Source organism: Lithobates pipiens, unplaced genomic scaffold, assembly GCF_037356315.1.
Source record: "Lithobates pipiens isolate NorthernLeopardFrog02 unplaced genomic scaffold, aLitPip1_a1.2 Scaffold_24, whole genome shotgun sequence".
NCBI classification, from domain to species: Eukaryota; Metazoa; Chordata; class Amphibia; order Anura; family Ranidae; genus Lithobates; species Lithobates pipiens.
The window spans coordinates 23,345,218-23,371,681 of NW_027507786.1; the positions used below are offsets into that span (position 1 = coordinate 23,345,218).

General features: G+C 45.4%; 1 protein-coding gene across 4 annotated transcripts in view; it reads left to right on the forward strand.

The window, feature by feature from the left end:
- The first annotated feature begins 8,228 nt into the window (after positions 1–8,228).
- LOC143929727 (hemicentin-1-like) overlaps positions 8,229–26,464 on the forward strand; it is a 77,591-nt gene continuing 59,355 nt past the window's right edge. For all 4 annotated transcript variants that reach the window (XR_013262585.1, XR_013262586.1, XM_077453698.1 and 1 more), the window contains exon 1: positions 8,229–8,401. Coding sequence is in view for 2 of the 4 variants with exons in the window: in XM_077453698.1 (XP_077309824.1) it covers positions 8,350–8,401 (52 nt within the window). In the remaining 2 variants the exon portion in view is untranslated. The remainder of the gene's footprint in view (positions 8,402–26,464) is intronic.

Genomic DNA, 26,464 nt, shown 5'->3' on the forward strand with positions numbered 1-26,464 from the left:
GTCACGCGTCATCGGTGCCACGTATTAGTGCCATCTGTCATCGGTGCCACGTATTAGTGCCACGTATTAGTGCCATCTGTCATCAGTGCCACGTATTAGTGCCATCTGTCAGTGCCACATATAAGTGCCACGTGTCATCACTGCCACGTATAAGTGCCATCTGTCATCAGTGCCACATATTAGTGCCATCTGTCATCAGTGCCATGTGTCATCAGTGCCAGGTATAAGTGTCATCATTGCCACGTATCAGTGCCATCTGTCATCAGTGTTACGTGTCATTGTCCTGGTGCTCCAGGGCCTTCAAAAGTGTAATAGGTAGTCAACAAGTTAGATGTGTATTTATGCTCCTAGAACACCTGATGGCGCTCCCTGCATGTTGGGCCTCTCTATGTGGCCAGGCTGTGAAAAAGTCCCACACATGGGGTATTGTAATACTCAAGAGGAGTAGCAGAATTTTTTTGGGGGTGTCATTTGTGGTATACACATGCCACATGAGAGAAATAACCTATTACAATGCCAATTTTGTGTAAAAAAATTTAAAATCTTAATTTTGCAAAGAATTGTGGGAAAAAAATAACAACATCAAAAAGCTCACCATGCCTCTTACTAAATACCTTGGAATGTCTACTTTGTAAAAAGGGGTCATTTGGGGGGTATTTGTACTTTCCTGGCTTTTTCGGGTCACAAGAAGTGAGATCGGCCACCAGTACATCAGATATGATCAATTTTGTGCGATTCGCACCACAGCTTGTAGACTCTCTAACTTTCACAAAGACCAAATAATATCCACTAATTTGGGTTATTTTTACCAAAGATATGTAGCAGTATAAATTGTGGCCAAAATTTATGAAGAAAAATTAATAATTTGCATAATTTTGTCACAGAAACAAAGAAATATGTGTTTTTTTTCAAAATGTTCGGTATTTTTGCATTTATAGCGCAAAAAATAAAAACCCCAGAGGTGATCAAATACCACCAAAAGAAAGCTCTATTTGTGGGAAAAAAAGGACAAAAAATTCATTTGAGTGCAGTGTTGCATGACTGAGTAATTGTCATTCAAAGTGGGAGAGCACCAAAAGCTGGAAATTGGTCTGGGCAGGAAGGGTGTTTAAGTGCCCAGTAAGCAACTGATTAATTATTTATTGTCACTGTCCACAGTAATTGATTAATAATTTATTGTCACTGTCCACGGTAATTGATAATTTATTGTCACTGTCCACGGTAATTGATTAATAATTTATTGTCACTGGTGACGGTAACTGATAATTTATTGTCACTGGTGATGGTAATGGATTAATAATTTATTGTCACTGTCCACGGTAATTGATTAATAATTTATTGTCACGGTAATTGATTAATAATTTATTGTCACGGTAATTGATTAATAATTGTCACTATCCACGGTAATTGATAATTTAATGTCAATGGTCACGATAACTGATTAATAATTTATTGTCACTGGTCATGGTAATTGATTAATAATTTAATGTCATTGGTCATAGCAAATGATGAATGAATTTACTGACACTGGTGAATTCATTTACTGCCACTGGTCACGGTAATTGATGAATAATTTACTGCCACTGGTCACGGTCACTGATTAATGAATTTGCAGCCACTGGTCTCGGTAATTGATGAATAATTTACTACCACTGCTCATGGTTACTGATGAATGAATGTATTGCCACTTGTAGTCATGGTCATTGATGAATGAATGTACTGCCACTTGTAGTCATGGTCACTAATGAATGAATGTACTGCCACTTGTAGTCATGGTCATTGATGAATGAATGTACTACCACTTGTAGTCATGGTCACTGATGAATGAATGTACTGCCACTTGTAGTCATGGTCATTGATGAATGAATGTACTGCCACTTGTAGTCATGGTCACTGATGAATGAATGTACTGCCACTTGTAGTCATGGTCACTAATGAATGAATGTACTGCCACTTGTAGTCATGGTCATTGATGAATGAATGTACTACCACTTGTAGTCATGGTCACTGAAGAATGAATGTACTGCCACTTGTAGTCATGGTCACTAATGAATGAATGTACTGCCACTTGTAGTCATGGTCACTAATGAATGAATGTACTGCCACTTGTAGTCATGATCACTAATGAATGAATGTACTGCCACTTGTAGTCATGGTCACTGATGAATGAATGTACTGCCACTTGTAGTCATGGTCACTAATGAATGAATGTACTGCCACTTGTAGTCATGGTCATTGATGAATGAATGTACTACCACTTGTAGTCATGGTCACTGATGAATGAATGTACTGCCACTTGTAGTCATGGTCACTAATGAATGAATGTACTGCCACTTGTAGTCATGGTCACTAATGAATGAATGTACTGCCACTTGTAGTCATGATCACTAATGAATGAATGTACTGCCACTTGTAGTCATGGTCACTAATGAATGAATGTACTGCCACTTGTAGTCATGATCACTAATGAATGAATGTACTGCCACTTGTAGTCATGATCACTAATGAATGAATGTACTGCCACTTGTAGTCATGATCACTAATGAATGAATGTACTGCCACTTGTAGTCATGGTCACTGATGAATTAATGTACTAACACTGCTGGTCATGATCACTGATGAATGAATGTACTGCCACTGATCACTGATGCATTAATGGCTGACCAGTCATTAATGCATCAGTGACCAGTGGCAGTACATTCATTCTTCAGTGTTCAGTGGCAGTACATTCATTCATCAGTGACCCGTGGCAGTACTGGCAGTCTTGGCAGCAGCACTGCTTGGGGAATAACTGCTGGGTTGGCTGAGAGCTCTGCTGAAGTGCTCATCCACCACTGAGCTGATATCTTCCTGGAAATAGGTGAACAGGGCACTTCTGGAGGACTCTCCTCTTCTGGGTTGCAGTCCTCTTCTTTAATATTGGCTGAGATATGGCTGGAAAAGGAGCTGCCACTGCTACCATTGCTGTTGCTGCCACTCTTTGGAGCTTCCTGCATCATGGAGTAAAAGGCTACTTTCTGTGTAACATAAACTGACAACAACCATCAGCTACGTTTTTAATTAAAAGAGAAGTATATTTTATTTTTTATTTTTTTCCTGTTTTATACTTACCTAGGTGGATGCAGCATCTATCCCCCGTCGCCTCTGCACTGAGACCAAAAAATGGGTCTCAGGAAAACTTTGCAGATGGTACATTTCTGTATTTGGGGAAATGCAGATGCAAAAATCTGCAATGCAACAATCCATTCCAGATTAGTTGCCCTGTCCCAGATTTTTCAATTCTTTTGCCAATTCATGACAAGTATATATGTGTCTGTATTGCATGTTCAAACCTTAATAGCATAGATAATAACATAAGATTAATAGAAGTTTACTCCAGAAGTATATAAGCAGTTTTGAAATTCTAGAGCAATGTTTAAATAATGTATTACACTTTAACTAAACCCATTAGGTGTGACGTGCAACAACAAACATGTTAAAACACAAGAATAAACGTAAAGGAGGAGCTGAGAAGTTAAGAGAAAAAAAAAAGCAAGCACTTGAGGCAGATGCTAATAAATGTGTAAAATTAGATGTATTATTTGCTGGAACATCAGCAAAAGCTGAGAGCAGCGCAGGCCTGACTGCTGTGGTAAGTCAGACATTAATTTTTTATTCCTTTTTAAACAACATAAAGATTTGTGGACTTTTTGGAACATATTATGCCTACAGTTGTGACTTACTATATGTCCATTCTCAGGCTGGGTCCACAATAGAGGAGAGTGGAGAGGAGAGAGAACACGAGGCAGGCGTTGAATGTGAAGAGGATAGAGGAGATGAGCAGGAACATGAGTGTAGACAAGAGAGAGAAGGTGAGAAAAAAGATAGAGGATTAGAGAGAGCAGAAGACATAACGCATGAGGGAGTAGATGACAGAGGAGATGTAAACCAAGGAGAGAGTGTAGAAATGGCAGCATACACGGAGGAAAGTGAAGTCACCGAGGAAAACATTGATTATTACATTCGTCCCCACCAGGAAAACGTGAAGATATTTTTTAATTATCATCCGCAACAAACATCAAGTAATCCATTGGTACAGAAAGTGTTCTGGTGCAAGGATGGTACTCATAGACAGTGGCTTACTTACTGCCAAGAACGCCATGCATTACATTGCTCTGTCTGCATAGCATTTGCCAAGTTAACTGACAAATCTCCATTTATAAGTGGTATGACAGACTGGAAACATGTGCATCAGCGCATAGAGGAACATGAAAAGATCTAAATCTGGCATTAAACATTTACTTAGTGGAAGTCAGCTGTCCTCACACAGAGAACAAATCAGAAAAAGGCGACAAATACTGGAGCGTGTGGTTGATGTTGTCAAATTGATCGGCAAAAGAGGACTTAGCTATAGGTCAGAGAATGAGGCTGCATACATGCTTGATGACAGCAATATCGATCATGGCAACTTTTTAGAGATTATACTCCTGTTAAGCAAGTATGATGTCTGTCTGAAAGAGCATTTAAAAGAATGCATTGAAAAATCTAAGAAGCTACATCAGACTGGGGCAAAAGGCAGAGGTTCCCTGGTTACGTTACTGTCTGCAAGAACCATTAATTCTGTAATTGAAACCATTCAGCACCTTATTCAGGAGACCATTGTGAGAGACATAAAGAATGCCGTAATGTTCTCGGTGCAGATTGACACCACACAAGACATCACCTCACAAGACCAGTGTTCTATTGTTTTGCGATATGTTACAGACACCATTCATGAAAGGCTTATTAGTATTGTCAAGTGTAAGGAATCTACTGGACAATATTTTGTGGATATTGTTTCAGAGCTTGCAGAGAAGATCAATTTAGACTTGAGCAACTGCATTGGACATGCTACAGATGGTGCCTCTAACATGCAAGGCCGCTACAAAGGCTTTTCAACTCAGATGTCCAAATTTTCACCAAATCAAGTGCATGTTTGGTGCTATGCCCATGTTCTTAACCTAGTTTTGGCTGACACAACCCAAACGGTAATTCAATGTGGATCACTTTTTTCAGTGCTTAATGACATCGCAGTGTTCTTTCGTGAGTCATATAAAAGGATGAATGTGTGGGAAAGTGAGAGCCAAGACAAGCACCAGAGACGACTCTCACTAATTGGAGAGACACGGTGGTGGGCCAAGGATAACGCTCTCAGGAAAGTGTTTGGATCATTTGCAAATCCAGATAATTGTCTCTACGTGGATGTCATTCTTGCATTGACAGCAATACAAGAAAATATTACCTTAAAAACAACTACTCGCATTCAAGCACGAGGATTTGTAGAAGCTCTGCTGAAGTATGAGATGATACTGACGGCACAAACCTTCCTCAGGATATTTGAGAAGACTTCACCATTGTCCAAATACCTTCAAACGCAGGGGATGGATATACTGTCTGCTCATAGAATGGTTATGGCAACATATGACAGTCTTAAAAATATGTCTAGAGATTTTGCCTCAGTTAGCGCAGCTGCAGAGAAATTTGTTCTGTGGGCAAATGAAAAATTGCAGGAGCAGGACAAAGAGATAGAACTGGAAGTTCAGTCTACATTGCCATCACAAAGAAAAAGGAAGAAGAAAACCATGCCTGGAGAGATTGCTCATGCTGAAACGATCACAAGTCCAGAAAAGGCTTATGAAGTCACAGTGCACAATCCGATAATGGACACAGCTACAGAGACATTGCACAGAAGATTCCTGAGTCATGGCACACTCTATGCTGACCTTGCATTTCTGGACCCAAGAAACTTTGTTCAGTTAAAGTCCTCGTCTCTTTCACCATTTATGTTCCAAGAACTTAGCAAATGTCTGTTGAAGTTTGACAGTGAAGCAAGTGCTGAGAATCTTCAGAGTGAATTAAGCAGTTTTGCTCTTCAGTGGGAAAGATTAAAAATGTCTCCACTAGATGAATACAAGGTAAAAACATTGGAGAATGAGAGTGAAGACGAGCAAGTGGAAATCCAATGTAAGAAGTGTTCCTCGTGTAAAGAATGCCCGCTGTGTTGCTACCAGATTCTCAGGAGGTTCAATCTAATGTCAAATGCCTACCACCTCCTAGGTCTTGTATACCAGTTCCTACTCACCCTGTCCATCACTTAGGTTGCTTGTGAACGTACATTTTCAACACTCAAGTTCATCAAAAGCAGACTCAGAACCAAGCTGTCACAAGAGCATCTGGAAGCTTTTATGTTGATGTCAACAGAAAAGGACATCCTCTGCTCTCTTGACTCTGAAGTGATCATTGACAAAGTTGCAGAGAAAAGTGAATTGTTTTCTAAGCTTCTTCTATAAGCCCTAACAGTGATTTTGGACCTTTTTGTATGGTTAGCCGTTTATACTGCCTTTGTAATTCGCATTGTATGTTACAGTGGATATTTCCCTGTCTGTTTATGTTTGTGATTCCCATAAGTTATTATTTGAACTGTTTCTTGTTAATATTATATTCAAACATAAGATGTTATTTATAACTGTTTTCCTTATTTATGACACCTGCCATTGAACGGAGTGTAACTTAAACATTTCATTCTAAAGGTGTCTGTAATGTTGGAATGCATCTTTTTCTCTCAATAATAAAAAAAAGCCGTTTATACTTACATTGGAATGTTTTACTTATTTTTTTGCGCAATTGCGTATAGTTTATATACTGTTTTTGTGCGTGTTTGCAAAATTAAAGTGGGCCAGTCTGGATAAAGTCCAGGGCCAAATTTTTGTCCCAGTCCAGCCCTGGGATCAAAGACTCAAAACCAACTTTTACCTGATCCCTGGATTTGAATTCATCAGGGACCCCCCTTGGGACCCCTATAGCATCTATGTACACATGAGGGTCAAAGCTTCTGGAGAGAACTGCTCGCTTCCTCCTCTGACTGTGTGCTGGGTCAGTGTATGTATCAGGGGTATCTTCTGCTAGGATATGGAGGGGCATAATCACCTTTTCAGGGCACATTCACCGGTCCAGATACCCTCTAATCTGGTCCTATGTTCCAACCCACTGTCCCTCCCAGGAACCACAATTCTGGCCCCAGTAACTGTCTGTAAAACACACATATATATCCTTCCCATCAGGGATGTCACTGTACCAATAGTATTGCCATGAAAGAGTCAAACGGACAAGGTACTATGTCACAGTAATCAAAGGTAAAGGTGGTCACATGTCTACCTGAAGAGCTATACCAAAATGTAATTATGTTATCATTTTTTGTGATGGTCACCTCCTGGGCCTCCCCTCTAGACCAAACAGAAAAAGGATATGCAGCATGGTCGTCATGAAGTGGGCGGGATCTTGTCCTCGGGGGTGGAGCTTTCTTGCAGTGGGAGGCGTGTATTCAGGTGTTCTTCCCGGCCAATTCCACTGAGGTGGCTGTGGTCAGCAAAACTTGGAATGGACCATCATATCTGGGTTCAAGAGAATGTTTTCTCACAAATTTCTTTACCAGCCCCCAATCTCCAGGCAGTAGTTGGTGTGTTCCTGTATCTAATTCAGGATCTGGAATGGAAGAAAACATGGATTCCTTAACACCACAGACCTGCTCTCTCTCCTTGTGCAGAGGGACTGTTTGGTCTCCGCCCCCTCCTGCAGTTTTTGTGTAGTGGGTGGAGCCTGCTTGCCCCCTCCCACAGCTCTGCTCTCTGCACAGCACACTGATGATGATGTCACTGCTACTTTTACAAAGTAATATCTGAGATTGCACTGAATGCACAAAAAGGAGATTTATATTTTTTTGTGGCTATTGAATTATAGGATTCATTTTTTTTATGCCCAAAGTTCAGCTTTAAACATGGAAACTGATATATATATATAATATGGTATATAGGGTCAGTATGCAGTATATACATGACCCCCTCTGTGTGTCTGTTTATCACTTGACTCATTTATTCAGGGAAACCTACCCCTCCTCCACCTACAAGCTGTACTCGGGTCACCTCCATCAGACCCCCCCACAGCTATTACCTGTTGTACCCCCTCCATTTAGATTGTAAGCTCCATGAGCCGGGCCCTCCTATTCCTTCTGTATTGTAATTGCACTCTCCCCCTTTATATTGTAAAGCGCTGTGCAAACTGTTGGTGCTATATAATAATAATATATAAATCCTGTAGAATAAAAAAAATATTTGTATCCACTATCAGCATACAGTAGATACATATTATCAGTGTCAGTATATATATATATCTCTGTCCTGCAGGTGGCGAGCTCGGCCTCCTCTCTCCGGATGGTGGGGGTTATTCTCCACTCTCCAGGAAGTGTCAGTTCTTGCAAACAGAAAGTAATTTCTCTCTTCTGATGAGGAACACTCAGCCATGTTATTTTAGGGTGGAACCCGAATTCTGGAGACGATGAGACCCCCAAATATCCTCTACATACTCCTCCCCCTCTTCACTGTCACAGGTAAGTGCCCTTGTACTGCCCTACACTGTGTGTGGGTGATATCAGTGTAGACGGTGACCGGGCGGTGGGTGTGATCGGTAAACAGGAAGAGACAGGAATTGTTTTTTTTTAAATGTCTACATGGAGTCTCCGGGACACCAAACCCGACCACCCTCTGTATGATGTCATCATTTCCCTTAGATTGTAAGCTCTCAGGATCAGAGCCCTCTGTATGTCATTTCCAGGAGTGACCCCCCCCCCCCCCCCCCCACCATAATGTATTGTACTGTAATAGTTACATAGTTAGTCTGGCTGAAAAAAGACACAAGTCCACCTAGTTCAACCAATAGAAAAAAAAAAAATATATATATATATATATATATATATATGCAGGATGAAACAAAAGTAAGTACACCCACAGTTACATTTGCGTAAATCTTTTCATGTGACAACACTGAAGAAATAAACAAGATATTTTTTTTTGGGGGGGGGGGGGTGGGGCACTCTAAAAAATACATAACGATGGTGCTGCCATAAGACCGTACAACAGAACAAAAATATTACAGCGCACACACGCAAAACTGACATTTACCTCCAGCAAGGCTTTTTTAAAACACCATTAGACATTGTCAAAAAACATTATCAATAAATATGGGGATTTGGTCACACCATATTGCTATACAGTGCCTAGGCCCACTCACTGCGACAAAGTGCCCCATGATTAGTAGGCCCTACACTATCCATAGACTGGGAGATCAGCTTCTCTGAACCATGGGAGCCACACACTCCTCTATATGGGAATACATGTTCTCCCATATAGAGGAGTGTGGCTCCCAGCATTGCCCCATTCCCCTTCATGTATCCCCCCCACAAAGCATTGCTCCTTTCACATATCCCCCCCCCCCACACACAGTATTGCTCCCTTCACGTACCCGCCACACAGCATTGCCTCCTTCATGTATCCCCCCCCACACAGTATTGCTCCCTTCATGTATCTCCCCCACACAGCATTGCCTCCTTCATGTATCTCCCCCACACAGCATTGCCTCCTTCATGTATCTCCCCCACACAGCATTGCCTCCTTCATGTATCTCCCCCACACAGCATTGCCTCCTTCATGTATCTCCCCCACACAGCATTGCCTCCTTCATGTATCTCCCCCACACAGCATTGCCTCCTTCATGTATCTCCCCCACACAGCATTGCCTCCTTCATGTATCCCCCCCACACAGCATTGCTCCCTTCACATATCTCCCCCACACAGTATTGCCCGCTTCATGTACCCCCCCCCCCCCCCCACACAGCATTGCTCCTTCATCATCTGTGGGACATCCTCAACCGGAAGGTGGAGGAGCGCAAGGTCTCCAACATCCACCAGCTCCATGATGTCATCATGGGGGAGGGGAAGAGGACTCCAGCTCTGCTGACCTCCATGCCCAGATTGTGGGCCCACAAGCTGGAAAATCTTGGTGCTGGGCACAGCTGAGAGTGACCTTTTTTACGTAAGTGACAGCGTGGTGTGAGGTTGGTCGGTCCTTTTTCGTGAGTTAGCGAGGAGGGCAGGGATCTGACACCCACGTTCCACACATAAGTGACTTCCATGCCATGAAGGTGTGGGAGATGAGTGTGAGCTCCTGTCATTGTTATCATTAAGATTGTGTAGGAAGGTTTCGCATAGATCGTTGTGAAGATTAAGTTGGAGGACTGAGTTGGCCATGGTGGATACCCAAATCCACAGGCGTTTGACCGTGGGACACGTCCACCAAATGTCCAGATAAAAAATGCTATAAAAAGCCGCGCTAAGGTATATACTAGGTTGCTGCCGCCCTACAGATCCTCAGCCCCCAACAGAAGGCTGTCGATGTGTAAATATTTTATAAAAAAGTAATAGGGCCCCCCTAGGCGCTACCCCAAAGAATTATTATATGAACTAAATCAATATTTTGGGGGAGTCTCCAAATTCCTCTCTACCACTCGAGGCCGGAGACCCTCCTAAGCAATGGGAAGACCCGAGTGTCTTCTCTATTAGTGAGATCACGCTGCGTATATTATATAAAACTATATTGTCCAATGAGGCTATCAGAATTGTATACAGTATTTACCTGTGCTGAGTGCGTGTACAACCATACACTTCAGATGGACAGATTAGACACCCCGTCCTCTGCATGTAACTAGAGGTCGACCCATATGGGTTTTTCTCTGGCCGATGCCAATATTTAGAAATCATGGCGGCCGATGGCCGATATATAATGCCGATTTTCTTGGGCCGATATGTTCGGACGATTTTTATTTTATTTTATTTTTTTTAAATCCCCATTCATCTCATAAAATCTAACACACCCTTCCCACTGGGTCGTTTTACAGGCGCTTTTGGACTAAAAATAGCGCCTGTAAAACGGCTCCCCTGCAGTCTGTGTGGAAGCCCTGAGTGCTTTCACACCGAGGCGATGCGCTGGCAGGACATTAAAAAAAAGTCCTGCAAGCAGCACGTTTGGAGTGGTGTATACCCCTCCTCCACCACTCCTGCCCATTGATATGAATGGGCACCACTGCCGAAGCGCATGCAATACGATTTGGCAGTGGTGCTTCACGGGCGCATTTAACCTCTTCCTTGGCCGCTAGCTGGGTTATAAGTGCCACCGCTAGCAGCCGAATATCGCCGCTAAAATGATGGTAAAGCGCCCCTAAAACTAGCAGCGTTTTACTGTCAACGCCTCCCCGCTCCAGTGTGAAAGCCGCCTTCATAAGTGATACAGATTTTTTTTTACATTTACCGTATTTATCGGCGTATAACACGCACCTCAAGTTTAGGAGGGAATTTTAAGGAAAAAAACTTTTAGGAGGGAAGTTTAAGGGGAAAAAAAAACTTACATTTATATGCCCATCAGTGTCATCTGCAGCCTTGTCCACCATTGCAGCCTTGTCCACCATTGCAGCCTTATGCAGCCTTGTCCACCATTGCAGCCTTATGCAGCCTTGTCCACCATTGCAGCCTTATGCAGCCTTGTCCACCATTGCAGCCTTATGCAGTCTTGTCCACCATTGCAGCCGTGTCTATTTTATTTTTGAAAAATGCCGCCGCCGAGATACAGAGCCGGATGTCTATCTCGGCGGCGTGCGGTAGTTCTCGACGGGCCTCCGGCCGCCTTCGGCTCTTCTTGGCCACCTTCGGCCATTCTCGGGCAGCTTTCGGCTGCTGAGAAGAGCCGAAAGCTTCCGAGAACGGCCGAAGGTGGCTGAAAGCTGCTGAGAACGGCCGAAAGTCGCCTTCAAGAGCCAAAGGCGGCTGAAAGCCGCCCAGAGGCTCAGAATTTCGGGGGATCGGCGTATAACACGCACCCACAATTTTCTCCTGCTTTTAAGGGGAAAAAATTGCGTGTTATATGCCAATAAATACGGTAAACATTTATTAAACAAAAAAAACTCCAATCAGTTCACTTGTATGTATAATTTAGATTTAAAAAAAAAAACTATATATTAAATAAAAACAGGTAGTCAAAACTTTTGGACAAAAAAAAAATGGACTAACTTCACTGTTTTAGTTTTTTTTTTAAATCATTAGTGTATTTTTTCCCCCAAAAAATTGCATTTGAAAGACCGCTGCGCAAATGCCGTGTGACATAAAATATTGCAACAACCGCTATTTTATTCCCTAGGATCTCTGCTAAAAAAATATATATAATTTTTGGGGGGGTCTAAGTGATTTTCTGGCAGAAAATAATGGGATTTTTATATACAGCTTACCTGTAAAATCCTTTTCTTGAGAGTACATCACGGGACACAGGAGCTTCATTACATAGTGGGTTATATAGGCACCTCTGGTGATTGGTCACTGGTTGACCCTAATTAAGGAGAATTCCTCCCCTATATAACCCCTCCCATCCGGGAGGCACCTCAGTTTTGTAGCAAAGCAATAAGAACCACGTAAAACCCAAGAGGGGCGGGAGCCCTGTGTCCCGTGATGTACTCTCAAGAAAAGGATTTTACAGGTAAGCTGTATATAAAAATCCCATTTTCTTGATCATACATCACGGGACACAAGAGCTTCATTACATAGTGGGATGTCCCATAGCAATGCTCAGGTTGAGGGGAGGGAGACACAGATCATAAATATAGACCGCCAGGGACCTGAGGACCCAAACTGCAGCCTGCAGCACACTGCGCCCGAAGGCGATATCCTCTTGCCCTCTGACATCCACCTGATAGAATCTGGTGAATGTGTGGACTGATGACCAAGTCGCAGCCTTACAGATCTGAGCCAGGGAGGCCTGGTGATGCACTGCCCAAGAAGCACTGACAGCCCTAGTAGAGTGCGCTTTCACCTGAAAAGGAGGAATCTTCCCCTTTAAGCCATAGGCCTGAGAAATAACTTGTCTGATCCACCTTGAGAGAGTGGACTTTGACGCTGCCTGACCCCTTCTAGGGCCTTCCGGCAGAATAAATAAACAGTCAGTTTTCCTTATCTCAGAAGTTGCTTGATGATAAACACTGATTGCTCTAACCACATCTAAAGTGTGTAAAGACTCTTCCTCTGTGGACTGAGGGTCCGGAAAAAAGGATGGTAGGATTACATCCTGATTCAAATGGAAACCCGAAACCACCTTAGGTAGAAAGGACCTGTTGGGACGCATGACCACCCGGTCCTTATGGATAATTAAATACGGCTCTTTACTGGAGAGAGCTGCCAACTCTGATACTCTTCTACCCGTGGATATGGCTACTAAGAAGACCAGCTTTTTAGTCAGGAGAGCTAAAGAAGCCAGATGCAAAGGTTCAAATGGTTGCCCCTGTAAGGCCGAGAGAACCAAATTCAGATCCCATGGGCATACCGGAGGTTTAACTGGCGGTTTTGTCCGCATAGCCCCCTGGATAAAAGCCCGTACTAGGGAATGTGATGCAAGCGGTTTTTGAAAAAATACCGACAGGGCCGAAATCTGCACTTTGATAGTGCTTATGGCCACCTTCATCTCTAGGCCTGACTGGAGAAAGGCCAAGATTCTATTAATGACATACTTTCTAGGATGCCACTTCCTGAGTTCACACCAGGAAACATATGCCCTCCAGATTTTGTAATAAATACGCCTGGAGGCCGGCTTTCTGGCATTGACCAGAGTGGAAAGGACTGGCCCCGAAAGGCCACGGTCTCTCAGAATGTGGGTCTCGGCAGCCAAACCGTCAAATTCAGACTGCGTAAAGCAGGATGGTAGATTGGACCCTGTGAGAGCAGATCTGGCCGGAGAGGGAGGGTCCATGGCCTGCCTACTGCCAACTTCATGATTTCTGCATACCATGGTCGCCTGGGCCAAGCCGAGGCCACCAAAAGGACCGACTTCGTCTCCCTCTTGACCCTTCACAGGAACCGCGACAGAAGCGGGCTCGGGGGGAAAGGCATAGATCAGATTGTACTGATCCCAGGGAACCGTCAGAGCATCTGACCCCTGAGCAAGTGCATCTCTTCTCCTTGACACAAACTTGTCCAGTTTCCTGTTGAACCTGGATGCAAACAGATCTATGTCTGGAGTGCCCCACTTGTGACATATGTTCTGAAAGACGTCGGGGTGCAGAGCCCACTCTCCTGGGCACAATTGCTGGCGGCTGAGAAAATCCGCCTGCCAATTCTCCACTCCTGGGATGAAGACTGCAGAAAGACACGGAACATGCTTTTCTGCCCAGACAAGTATGCGATTCACCTCCTTTTGGGCCACCAGACTTCTGGTACCGCCCTGGTGATTGATATAGGCCACTGCGGTGGCATTGTCGGACTGAACCCGAACCGGGAAACCTCGCAGTCTGTAAGACCACTCTATGAGTGCCATGTAAACTGCCCGAATCTCCAAGATATTTATGGGCAGTAGACTTTCGGTCGCAGACCATTTCCCCTGCGAGCACGTTCCCTCCAATACGGCTCCCCAGCCTGTCAGGCTGGCATCTGTTGTGATAATCTTCCATGGAAGAGGAAGAAAAGTTTTGCCTTTCAGCAAATTCCTGGTTTGTAACCACCAGACAAGACTTTTGCGTGTCCCGGGGGATAAACGCATAGGAAGATCCAGGGATTGGGGCTTCCTGTTCCAAGCCGCAAGGATGCATCCTTGCAGAGGCCTTGAGTGGAACTGGGCGAATGGGACGGCCTCGAAGGAGGCGACCATCTTTCCCAATAGTCTCATGCACAACCGAATGGAGGAAGATCTTCTGCCCAGAATCAGGCGCACCAGATCTCCAATGGCCAAGGCCTTTAGCCTTGGAAGAAACACCCTGCCCTGAGCGGTGTCGATAATCATACCCAGGTATTCCAACCTGGTAGTCAGTTGTAGGGACGACTTTTCTAGGTTTATAATCCAACCTAGGCGTTCTAGATGTTCTAGCGTTTTGGTGACGCTGCGACTTAGGAACGCTGCAGTTCTCTCCACGAGAAGCAAGTCGTCTAGATAAGCCATGACGGCTATGCCCTGAACTCTTAAGATTGCTAAGAGAGGGTCCAGAATCTTTGTGAAGACTCGAGGGGCTGTAGCAAGCCCGAACGGCAAGGCCACAAATTGAAAATGGCGCCGCTCTACCGCGAACCTTAGAAATTTCTGGTGTGCGGGAAAAATTGGCACATGGAGATATGCATCTCTGATATCTATTGATGCCATGAATTCTCCTCCCTGCAGGGAGAAGACCACAGTGCAGATTGACTGCATTTGGAAGGTCTGGATGTGTAAAAACCGGTTTAGGTCTCTCAGATCCAGGATAGGTCTGACACTTCCATTTGGTTTTGGAACGGTGAAGAGATTTGAATAAAACCCTGAACCCTGATCTTTCGGGCTCACTTCTACTATCACACCCTGGGATAGTAACTGATCTAAGGCCAGGAATAGCAGTTTTGCTTTACGGGACCCCTGGGGATCCTTGACCTTAGGAAACGAGAAGGTGGAATCTCCTGAAACTCTAGCCTGTAGCCCAGAGATTCTGAAGAGATCACCCACTTGTCCTGGATCTCTTCCCGCCAGGCGCCTGCAAACTGCAGGAGCCTTCCCCCCACTCTGCCGAGCGGGGGCGCCCCTTCACAAGGAGGTTTTGGGGGTCTGCTTGGCAGGCTTTCTCCCCCAAGTCTTTTTCTGTCCCTGGGCTCGGCCTTGAGCCTTTCTAGCAGAGGAGGACTGAGAAGGCCGTCGCCACTGCTTAGAGCTTGATGCTTCGGGGGAAAGAGTACGCCTGAATGAAGGACGTTTGCTCTTTTTGACTGGAAGGAGAGTAGATTTACCTCCCGAAATATTTTGGACGAATTTATCTAATTCTTCCCCAAACAAACGTTCCCCTTTAAACGGGAACCCAGTCAAATGCTTTTTGCATGACATCTCAGCAGCCCAATTTTTTTGCCATAGGGTCCTTCGCATGTGACAAACGTGATGCTTGTTGGACAGAATCCAAAATCGCATCAATTATGAAACATAGGATGTGAGGCAATTCTGCATAATTTTCTACTTCCTCACTGGGAAGGAGCCCAAACATCTGTTTAACCTGTTCCTTGAGGAACTGACACAACCCCACGGCTGCGACTCTAGGCTGCACCACAGCGCCGGCCATGGAAAAGGAGGTTTTTAATAAGGTTTCCAGCTTCTTATCAGTTGGATCCTTGAATACCTGCGCATTATCCAAAGGACAAGTTAGGTTCTTATTCACACAAGAAACAGCCGCATCGACAGATGGGACCCCCCACTTCTTGGTGAAACTTTCCTCCACGGGATAATGCATGGAAAACCTTTTGGGAGGAGTAAACAGTTTATCGGGATGTCCCCAATCCTCATACATCAATTTATCCATTAACCACCTTCAGACCGGACCATTTTGCTGGTAAATGACCAGAGGTCTTTTTACACTTTGGCACTGCGCTGCTTTAACTGGTAATTACGCGGTCATGCAATGTTGTACCCAAACAAAATTTGCGTCCTTTTCTTCCCACAAATAGAGCTTTCTTTTGATGGTATTTGATTGCCTCTGCGATTTTTATTTTTTGCGATATAAACGTAAAAAGACCGCAAATTTTGAAAAAAAATGATATTTTCTACTTTTTGTTATTAGAAAAATCCAATAAACTCAATTTTAGTCATACATTTAGGCCAAAATGTATTCAGCCACATGTCTTTGATAAAAAAAAAAGTCAATAATTGTATATTTATTGGTTTGCGCAAAAGTTGTCACATCTACAAACTAAGGTACGTTTTCTGGAATTTACGCAGCTTTTAGTTTACGACTGTCTATCTCATTTCTTGAGGTGCTAAAATGGCAGGGCAGTACAAAACCCCCCCCCCCAAATGACCCCATTTTGGAAAGTAGACCCCCTAAGGAAATTGATAAGAGGCATGTTGAGCCCATTGAATATTTTATTTTTTTGCCTCAAGCGATTGAATAATGACAAAAAAAAATTTTTTTTTTTTTTTTTTACACAAAGTTGTCACTAAATGATATATTGCTCACACATGCTATGGGCATATGTGAAATGACACCCCAAAATAAATTCTGCTGCTTCTCCTGAGTACGGGGATACCACATATGTGGGACTTTTTGGGAGCCTAGCCGCGTACGGGGCCCCGAAAACCAAGAACCGCCTTCAGGCTTTCTAAGGGCGTAAATTTTTGAGTTCACTTCTCACTACCTATTACAGTTTTGAAGGCCATAAAATGCCAAGATGGCACAAAACCCCCACAAATGACCCCATTTTAGAAAGTAGACACCCCAAGCTATTTGCTGAGAGGCATGTTGAGTCCATGGAATATTTTATATTTTGCCACAAGTTGCGGGAAAATTACAAACTTTTTTTTTTTATTTTTTTTTTTCACAAAGTTGTCACTAAATGATATATTGCTCATGCATGCCATGGGCATATGTGAAATGACACCCCAAAATAAATTCTGCTGCTTCTCCTGAGTACGGGGATACCACATGTGTGGGACTTTTTGGGAGCCTAGCCGCGTACGGGGCCCCGAAAACCAAGCACCGCCTTCAGGCTTTCTAAGGGCGTTACAGTTTTGAAGGCCATAAAATGCCAAGATGGCATAAACCCCCCCCAAATGACCCCATTTTGGAAAGTAGACACCCCTAAATTTAGGGGTACACTAGTGAGACTAGGTAATAAATGGCGGGTGCCCTGAAACTATAAAAAAATAACTAACCAACCAGCGTCACCTGTAACAGTTATATGGTGATCACTGGTGAAAGGGTTAACAAGGGGGCAATCAGGGGGCTTTATGCGGTAGTATATGGGGGTCCCTGGCGCTATAAAAAGCTGCGGCGAACCTAAATACCTACCTACCTAACTAGCGTCACCTGTGACACTAATACAGCGATCAGAAAAACGATCGCTTATTAGGCTGGGTTCACACTGGAGCGATGCGGGAACGCCACGAATGCGCGGCGGGTTCCCGCATCGCATGCCTCCCGGCGGCAGTTCACACTGCCCTATGCGAACTGCTGGGAGTGTCAGTGAAATGTTAATGACACCCCCAGATCAGTTCGCATATCGCAGTGCGATCTGCAAACTCGGATCGCATGGTGTGAACACCCATGCGATCCGATTCTGCTGCGGACCAAAAAAAGGGTCCCGTGCGAGTTTGCGGCGGGTGCGACACGAATTCAGCCATACTATCTGTATACTATCTGTATAGCTGAACTCGAATCGCACAGAGATCGGATGTGATTTGCACTGCAGTGCGGTGCGAATCACATCCGTTCTCATAAACCGCTGCAATGTGAACCCAGCCTTAGTGACACTGGCGACGGGGGGTGATCACGGGGTTAAACCTTTATTGGGGGGGTTAGGGGGGTACCTTAGAACTAAAGGGGGCTAACCCTAACTGCCCTAACAGTTATTAGTCACAAATGACACCCGCCGGGTGATCAGGGGGTTAAACCTTTATTAGGTAATAAATGGCGGGTGCCCTGAAACTATAAAAAAATAACTAACCAACCAGCGTCACCTGTAACAGTTATATGGTGATCACTGGTGAAAGGGTTAACTAGGGGGCAATCAGGGGGCTTTATGCGGTAGTATATGGGGGTCCCTGGCGCTATAAAAAGCTGCGGCGAACCTAAATACCTACCTGCCTAACTAGCGTCACCTGTGACACTAATACGGCGATCAGAAAAATGATCGCTTATTAGGCTGGGTTCACACTGGAGCGATGCGGAAACGCTGCGAATCCGCGGCGGGTTCCCGCATCGCATGCCTCCCGGCGGCAGTTCACACTGCCCTATGCGAACTGCTGGGAGTGTCAGTGAAATGTTACTGACACCCCCAGATCAGTTCGCATATCGCAGTGCGATCTGCAAACTCGGATCGCATGGTGTGAACACCCATGCGATCCGATTCTGCTGCGGACCAAAAAAAGGGTCCCGTGCGAATTTGCGGCGGGTGCGGCGGGTGTGGCGGGTGCGGCGAATGGCTGAACTCGAATCGCAGAGATCGGATGTGATTTGCACTGCAGTGCGGTGCGAATCACATTCGTTCTCATAAACCGCTGCAATGTGAACCCAGCCTTAGTGACACTGGCGACGGGGGGTGATCACGGGGTTAAACCTTTATTGGGGGGTTAGGGGGGTACATTAGAACTAAAGGGGGCTAACCCTAACTGCCCTAACAGTTATTACAGTCACAAATGACACCAATGCAAAAAAAAAAAAAAAAAATGACATTGGTGTCACTGTGACTGGGGGGCAGGGGTAATTGGGGGGGTGATCGGGGGGGTGTGAGTGTGCCTGGCATGTTCTACTGTGTGTGTAGAGTGTTGGTGCAACTCACCGATCCGCTCTCCTCCGTGTCGGAACAAAAAATACTGACACGGAGGAGAGAATACATCACTTCCTCTCCTGTGTTTACATTACAGGAGAGGAAGTGATGTCACGGGGGATTCCTATTCGTCGGGAGCGATCGCGAGGGGGTGGCCATGAATGAATGGCCGCCCCCTCGTCCCGGATCGCTCCCGGACGAAAACCGACCACCGCAGGCCCGATCGGGCCCCCGACCCGCGGGAGGCAAGGGACGTACATGTACGCCAATATGCCTGCCCGTGCCATGCTGTCGACGTACATCGTCGTGCGGCGGTCGGCAACTGATTAAAGGATGAATTGGGAAGGAATAAGCAGTCTGTGGGGCTTTCCTGACTCCCAGGGAAGAAACAGAGGACGTAGCGACCTCAGCAGCAGGCATTCTGAACGTGGTACGCACCAATTCAGTATAATACTGCACCTGCCTTCTGAGTGCCTGGGAGGAGGGGACTATCTCCTCATCCTCTGACTCATCCGACTGCTCATGATCCCTATCCCAAGATAGGGATCCCTCCTCATTTTCAGAACAACTATCCGAGAGAGGGATACCAGCAGAGGGAGGGGATCTACCCCTTTTCCTGCTATCTTTTAGGGAAGCAGAAATAAAATTCATGATTCTCCCTTCAAAACCCTCCAATGTAGCCCTAAGGGAGTCCTCAGTGACATAAACCGGGGCTGCGACATTAGGAGAGGCTGCAAAACCTGACAGGGGCACTGACTCGTCTTGAGAGGCTGGCTCCAGTCTTGCAGAGGGGGATGGTAATTTACAGGCACTTTTGGAACCCCTGGACCTAGGCGGTGACTTGCCAGTGCTCTTATTACCTCCCCCTGAGATCCTCTTACGAGGAGACATAGTACTAAGCTACAAAGCAGAGGTACTAGTACAAGTGCGATCACTGTTGCGCTTAAAGTCTCACAATAAATAAATATATGCTTAAACTGCACAACCTGACGCTGAGTAGGTGTCTTAAGGTTTGCCTGGATCCAATCCCCACGGATGCTTACTGCCCACAGCTCCTGTGTCTCCAGTTACAGTCCCCTGACGCTCTGGGCTTTTAAAACTGCCGCCTGGCGCCTGCGCAGTACAGCGCCGTGCACACTGACGTGCACGGCTCGCAACCACACCCCCCCCTCCTCTATAAGGCCGGGAGTGCGCCCGGCGCGCGTGCACGCGCCCGCGCGCGTGCATGAGGACCGCGGAATCCGGGGGGGGGGAGGAGAACCCAAAACGGAGCTGCGTGGGACCCCTGTTTACCTTCATCTGTGGCAGGGACTGCAATGGAGACGTGAGTAGCTGGAGAAACCAGACTTTCACTGACTTTCACTGAGCGTGTTGTATTGAAAGGCATGTAAGTATGCATCAGGCTGCTCGGTTTAGGAGATATTTACAAAAAGATAGGCACCGCTGTTTATGGCGCATGCGCTGTAGACAGCGGCACGCAGGCTCACTGAGCAGGCCGCAGATCGATATGCGATATGCCGCTCGTGTCGGCTCCTGTGCGCATGCGTGGGAGTGACGTAATCGCGGCTCCGGCGAATCACAGCGCCGGAGCAGCGAGACCCGGAAGTCACTCCGTGATTCATGGCAGCGATGAAGATGAAGACGGAGGACCACTTCGGGGGCTTCGTTCTCAGCTAAGTTATTCATAATGAGCTAGTTTTTTAATGCCTTTACTTCCTCTTTAAGAGCCATGAGAACGAGATATAAACAAATAGGGAAAAAGTCGCTTTCTGTTTCAATATGTTTATTGAAAATTTGAATGAACAGGAATAAGCAAGAGACTACAATCTGCTCCTTGTGCGCCCTCACAGGGGCTACAAAGCATGAATATGAAACCAAAGGGCAAACCATCACATTATACTTATAATAAACACAAGAAAAGGAAGGAAAATGAGTAGGGGATGGTATCGAGACTGGCTCCAGTACCAAGCAACTCGTCAGAGAAAAAGTCACTTTCAACACAGCTGGTGGCCTGTGGGGTAAAGGGGTGAGGAAAGGAGGAGGAGGAGGGTGTGGGGATATGGTGGAATAGAAAAGACGAAAATCCAAAGGAGTGAGGAGAAACCAAGAAAAAGAGGAACCGAGATTAAACCAGAAAGCATAACGGAGACATTTTACTAACCAAACTGGTTCTCTAGTAGAGTAACGCAGCCTGTGCATTGTGTCTGGTTGCTGATCCTGGGGAAAAAACAACTTCGGTCCAAAAATTACAAAGCGGGGGCTGACATGGGTCATCCTGGGCGAAAGGAGTTCTCCTGATACAAAAAAATTAGGTAAACAATTAATTCTCTAAATAAAACCATTTGCAGAAAAAAAATACATTTCTTAAGTGATCCATATAAAAAATGTAATAAAAAAAAGAGGGGGGGGGGAGAGAAAGGAGGATGGATGAAAGGGGAAAATGTGAAAGGCGGAGGGGGGAGGGGGAAGGTAGAGAGAACGGAGGAAGAAGAGAGGGGATTCAAGGTAAAAGGAGGATCCGTGTCAAGACCAATAAGCAAAACCCAATAAAATGATTCATCTGCGCTGGGTACATATGGATAGAGATCAGCAGCATAGATTTAGGGATGTGTGTGTGATGTGGGGGGGGTTGGATGTACTACTTCTCGGAGATACCTGATGTTTAATTGTTTACTTACTTGTCATTAAGTGACCCTATTCATGATCCTTACATAATCTAATATTAACAACCGGTTGAAGACCCCATTTCCCCGAACCCACTTTTGGTTCAGGTTCTTGTTTGGATAGGTTTGAAGTCTCAGCTTTCTTTGCTGCTAGGCGCCCTATTGTACTTGCATTATTCTGAGATTGTTGGTGCACTGGCTGTACTCAGGGCTAACTTCAGTACCCTATATTTTCTATAGGCAAAGCCTCTACGGGTCACAAGTTTAGATTATGCAGGCACTCTGGTGCTCAAATGATTGCCCTCACTCCAGTTATATATACCATGTGTAGGACAATCACAGTTTTCCTACTAGGTGATCTAACACATGTGTTTTTGTTATGGGGGGGGGGGGGTGCTCTAATATTTTTTTTTTTAGCTGGGGACTTCAATGTAACTTTAATGCTATGCTTGACACCTCTAACCCCTCCTGTTCCAATTCCTCTTATCTCCTGGCGTGGGCTGACTTGGTGTCCCTAGCTGAGTTGTGGAGATGGAAACATACAGAGGTTGTCGGTTTCTCTCATCTTTCTAAAACCCATTGGTCTTCCTCATGTGGATTGATTTGGCTTTGGCCAACTCCATAATGCTTCAATTAGTCTGATCCTCAAAATATCTTCCGGGAGGTCTTTCTGATTATACCCCTTTGTCTGTAACTTTGGGATTCACAAGTGCGGGGAGGTGCATGGAGGTCAAGTCCTGGTTGCCTGGAAGTAGAGAATGTGACATCCCAGATGGCCACCACTTTTACCACATATTGGGTGGACAACGTGTCCTCAGCGACCCTTTCTGTAGTCAGGGATGCCTATATGAGAGGGCAGTACATTTTGGGAATAATGGCAACCCGACAGGATCATAATGCTACCTTGTGGTGTTTGCAGGAGAAGGAACAGAGTTGTGAGCTTGCTCATGCTTCTGCTCCTACCCCCTAACACCTATGCCAAATTGTTGAAGGTTAGGTGGCAATTAACCCCTTGTTTCACTGAGCTAACCCAAACGTCCTGGGTACAGAGAGCAGAAACCCTTTTTGAGCAGGGAGATAAAAATGGCAAGTTGTTGGCTATGCTGGTGGCAGACCAGCGAGTACAGACAAATATCCCTTGTATCCGCATGCCCACTGGGGATCTTACCTCGGACCCTGAACTTACTTTTGATACCTTTTTCACATATTAAAGCAACTTATATATCCCTATACCTGCTTATAATGCAATTGACTTGGAAGAGTTGCTTATAGATCTCCCTATTCCTCTCTTTTGGCTCATAAGGTTGAACTCCTGGATAAGGATCTCACCCATGAGAAAATTGAGTTATCAGATCTCCCCCCCCCCCACACAAGTCCCCTGGTCATGATGGCTTTCCAGCCCAGTGGTATAGAACACATGCGGGGGCTTTGGGACTTCAAGCCTTATATAAATTTTGTATCTAAAATGATGTCCTACCGGATTCCTTGTTGGGCGCTCGTGTTGTTTTATTGTCAAAACCAGGTAAGGACCTTCTGTGTGGCTCCTTCTACAAACCTATTGCACTGCTCAATCAGAATTTGAATATTCTTACAATAATTCTAGCCACTGGTCCCTCACAGGTTATCACTGCTCTGGTAGATATTGATCAAATGGGGTTCATCCGTGGGAAATCCACCAATACTAACCTCCAAAGGTTATTTACTCGTTTACAGCTCGCACATGATAATGCTTGGACCCGTGTGGTGGTTTAATTGGATATGGAAAAGGCTTTTAACTCGGTGGACTGGGGCTATATTGCCTTGCTGCTGGGCCGTATGGGTTTTGGTCCCTGTTTCATGGCCTGGATTTCCCAAATGTATAGGTGTCCTAAAACGTCTTTGAAGATAGGTCATGGATTTTCTGCTCCGTTTGCAGTGGGGTGGGGGACACCACAGGGGTGCCCACTTTCATCCTTTTTATTTGCTCTCATGATGGAGCCTATAGCCATTGCCCTCAGGAGGTCCACTGAAGTAGGAGCTTTGTTGGTGGGTGGAGTTAGAGAATGTAGAGCCCTCTATGCAGACGATGATCTCCTATTCCTGCAGGACACTGGTCCCTTCCTACAGGCAGCTTTCAGGATACTAAACACCTTCTCTACCTACTCAGGACTTAGAGTAAATTGGGGGAAGTCCGGCATTCTACCTATTGATAGGGGTGCTCAGGTGCTTGCTGCTCCTGTTATACCTATACCTTAGGTGGCTCACATAAAATATCTTGGGATTTTCATTCCTGCTAAATTAACAGATTTTTTTGGACCTTCATCTTCATCCCTTAATTCCTGCATTTAAAAGGCATTTGGAGGCATGGAAACATCTGCCCCTATCGTTGCTAAGCAGGATTAGTCTGCTTAAAATTCTACCCAATTATTTGATATTTCCTCAGGATCTCCCCAGTTTGGGTCCCTTATTCCTACTTCAAAAAAATTCAGGGCCTGTTTAGCTCCTTTTTGTGGTACTCTTCCCACCAAAGAATAGGATTGCGAGCTCCCCAAGAACCTTTAGGCCAAGGGGGCCTAACTTTGCCTGAACTACATAAGTACTTTTTGGTGAGTCAGATGGTATATTGCACATAGATAGTTGACTATCTATGATGGGGATGTGGCCACTGTGTTGAAGTTGGCTCTGGTAGTCTCATATGAAGGGCTACATCATTTTCTCTTTGGAGGACCGCAGGGCTACAAGGTAATGAATGCGCATCCCTGTTAATGCATGGGATAGGGTACGAAACATTATGCATCCCGAGGGCACCAAATATTCTCCCTCTATGCTACTATGGTATAATCACCATTTGCTCCATTTTGCCACAATACCGGATCCCATTGTGTGGACAGAAAAGGTAGTCAGGCAGCTAAAGGATATTGTAGGAAGCGGGCAACTGCTTACATTTAATTAACTCAATTCTAAATTTCAACTTCACAATTGGTATTTTTTCCCACTACCTACAACTGCGTCATGCTTTTTTTCTCCGTTTGGAACCTCCGCTTTACAGATTCAATCCTCAGACCCGGAGCAGTTGCTGGCATCGGAACAGTTCCCTAAGACACTGTCCAAAGTCTATAAGGAATTGTAGCGCCGGGCTCCTGACGAGCATGCGCTATGTTTTGTAAATGTTGTTTTTCCCTAAGACCATAGTTGGGTGTTGGGGTTTATTACAGTAAATTATGGTTTTGGCATCAGTTTGGCTGGACTGTACTATGGTCTGCATGGTCATAGGTGTAGGTGACACCTTTGACAGGCATTCGAACGCAGTCTGGTTGGACGCATTGGGTACCAATCTCTCTCTCGGAGAGGGTACTTAAGGTGCTGAGATCACGTGGTTCTAGGTTCCGGTCCAGAAGTATGTGCTGACTCCTTGGTCCTGGTCCTCCTGACCAGCCCCCAGAGGCCCTCATGGCCTGGGGTGCGGATCCATCCATTTCCAAGTCTCGGGGCTGGCTAGCCCGAGGCACAGTAACTGGAAGGAGGGTTCCAAGGTGGTCTGGTGCCGTCTCAGTTTTGGAGAGGCCCAGCAACTGAAAACGCAACCAGGGGAGGACTTCAGAAGAGGGCCACACACGAGGCTAGCTGCTCGGTAGGAGCCTGGAAGCTGAGCTGAAAGGACATCAAGTGAATCCGCATTCTTACGGTATCCCTGGACCGGCTGCAAGATACTGGTACCATAAGAGAGTTCCTAATTCCATCCTTCCGTTACAACTAGCAACTGTGGCAGAGACTTTGCTAAGCTTAAATTGCCTGTTGGTTGCTAAATTCACTAAAAGGGGATTTATCCGATAGTTGAAACAACCAGTTGTGAATGGCTATTCCCTGGATCATCTAGAGAGAGACATTTCAAATGTCAGCAGTTCCAAGAGTACCTGAGCTTTACTACCCACCCCCTCTATTCCCTACTGAGAGCTCCCCTACCCATACCCTCTATTTCCTACTGAGAGCTTCCCTACCCATACTCTCTATTCCCTACTGAGAGCTCCCCTACCCATACCCTCTATTTCCTACTGAGAGCTTTCCAACCCATACCCTCTATTCCCTACTGAGAGCTTCCCTACCCATCCCCTCTATTCCCTACTGAGAGCTCCCCTACCCATACCCTCTATTTCCTACTGAGAGCTTCCATACCTATACCCTCTATTCCCTACTGAGAGCTTCCCTACCCATACCCTCTATTCCCTACTGAGAGCTCCCCTACCCATCCCCTCTATTCCCTACTGAGAGCTCCCCTACCCATACCCTCTATTTCCTACTGAGAGCTTCCCTACCCATACCCTCTATTCCCTACTGAGAGCTTCCCTACCCATACCCTCTATTCCCTACTGAGAGCTCCCCTACCCATCCCCTCTATTCCCTACTGAGAGCTCCCCTACCCATACCCTCTATTTCCTACTGAGAGCTTCCCTACCCATACCCTCTATTCCCTACTGAGAGCTTCCCTACCCATACCCTCTATTCCCTACTGAGAGCTCCCCTACCCATACCCTCTATTTCCTACTGAGAGCTTTCATATCTATACCCTCTATTCCCTACTGAGAGCTTCCCTACCCATACCCTCTATTCCCTACTGAGAGCTTCCCTACCCATACCCTCTATTCCCTACCGAGAACTTCCCTACCCATCCCCTCTATT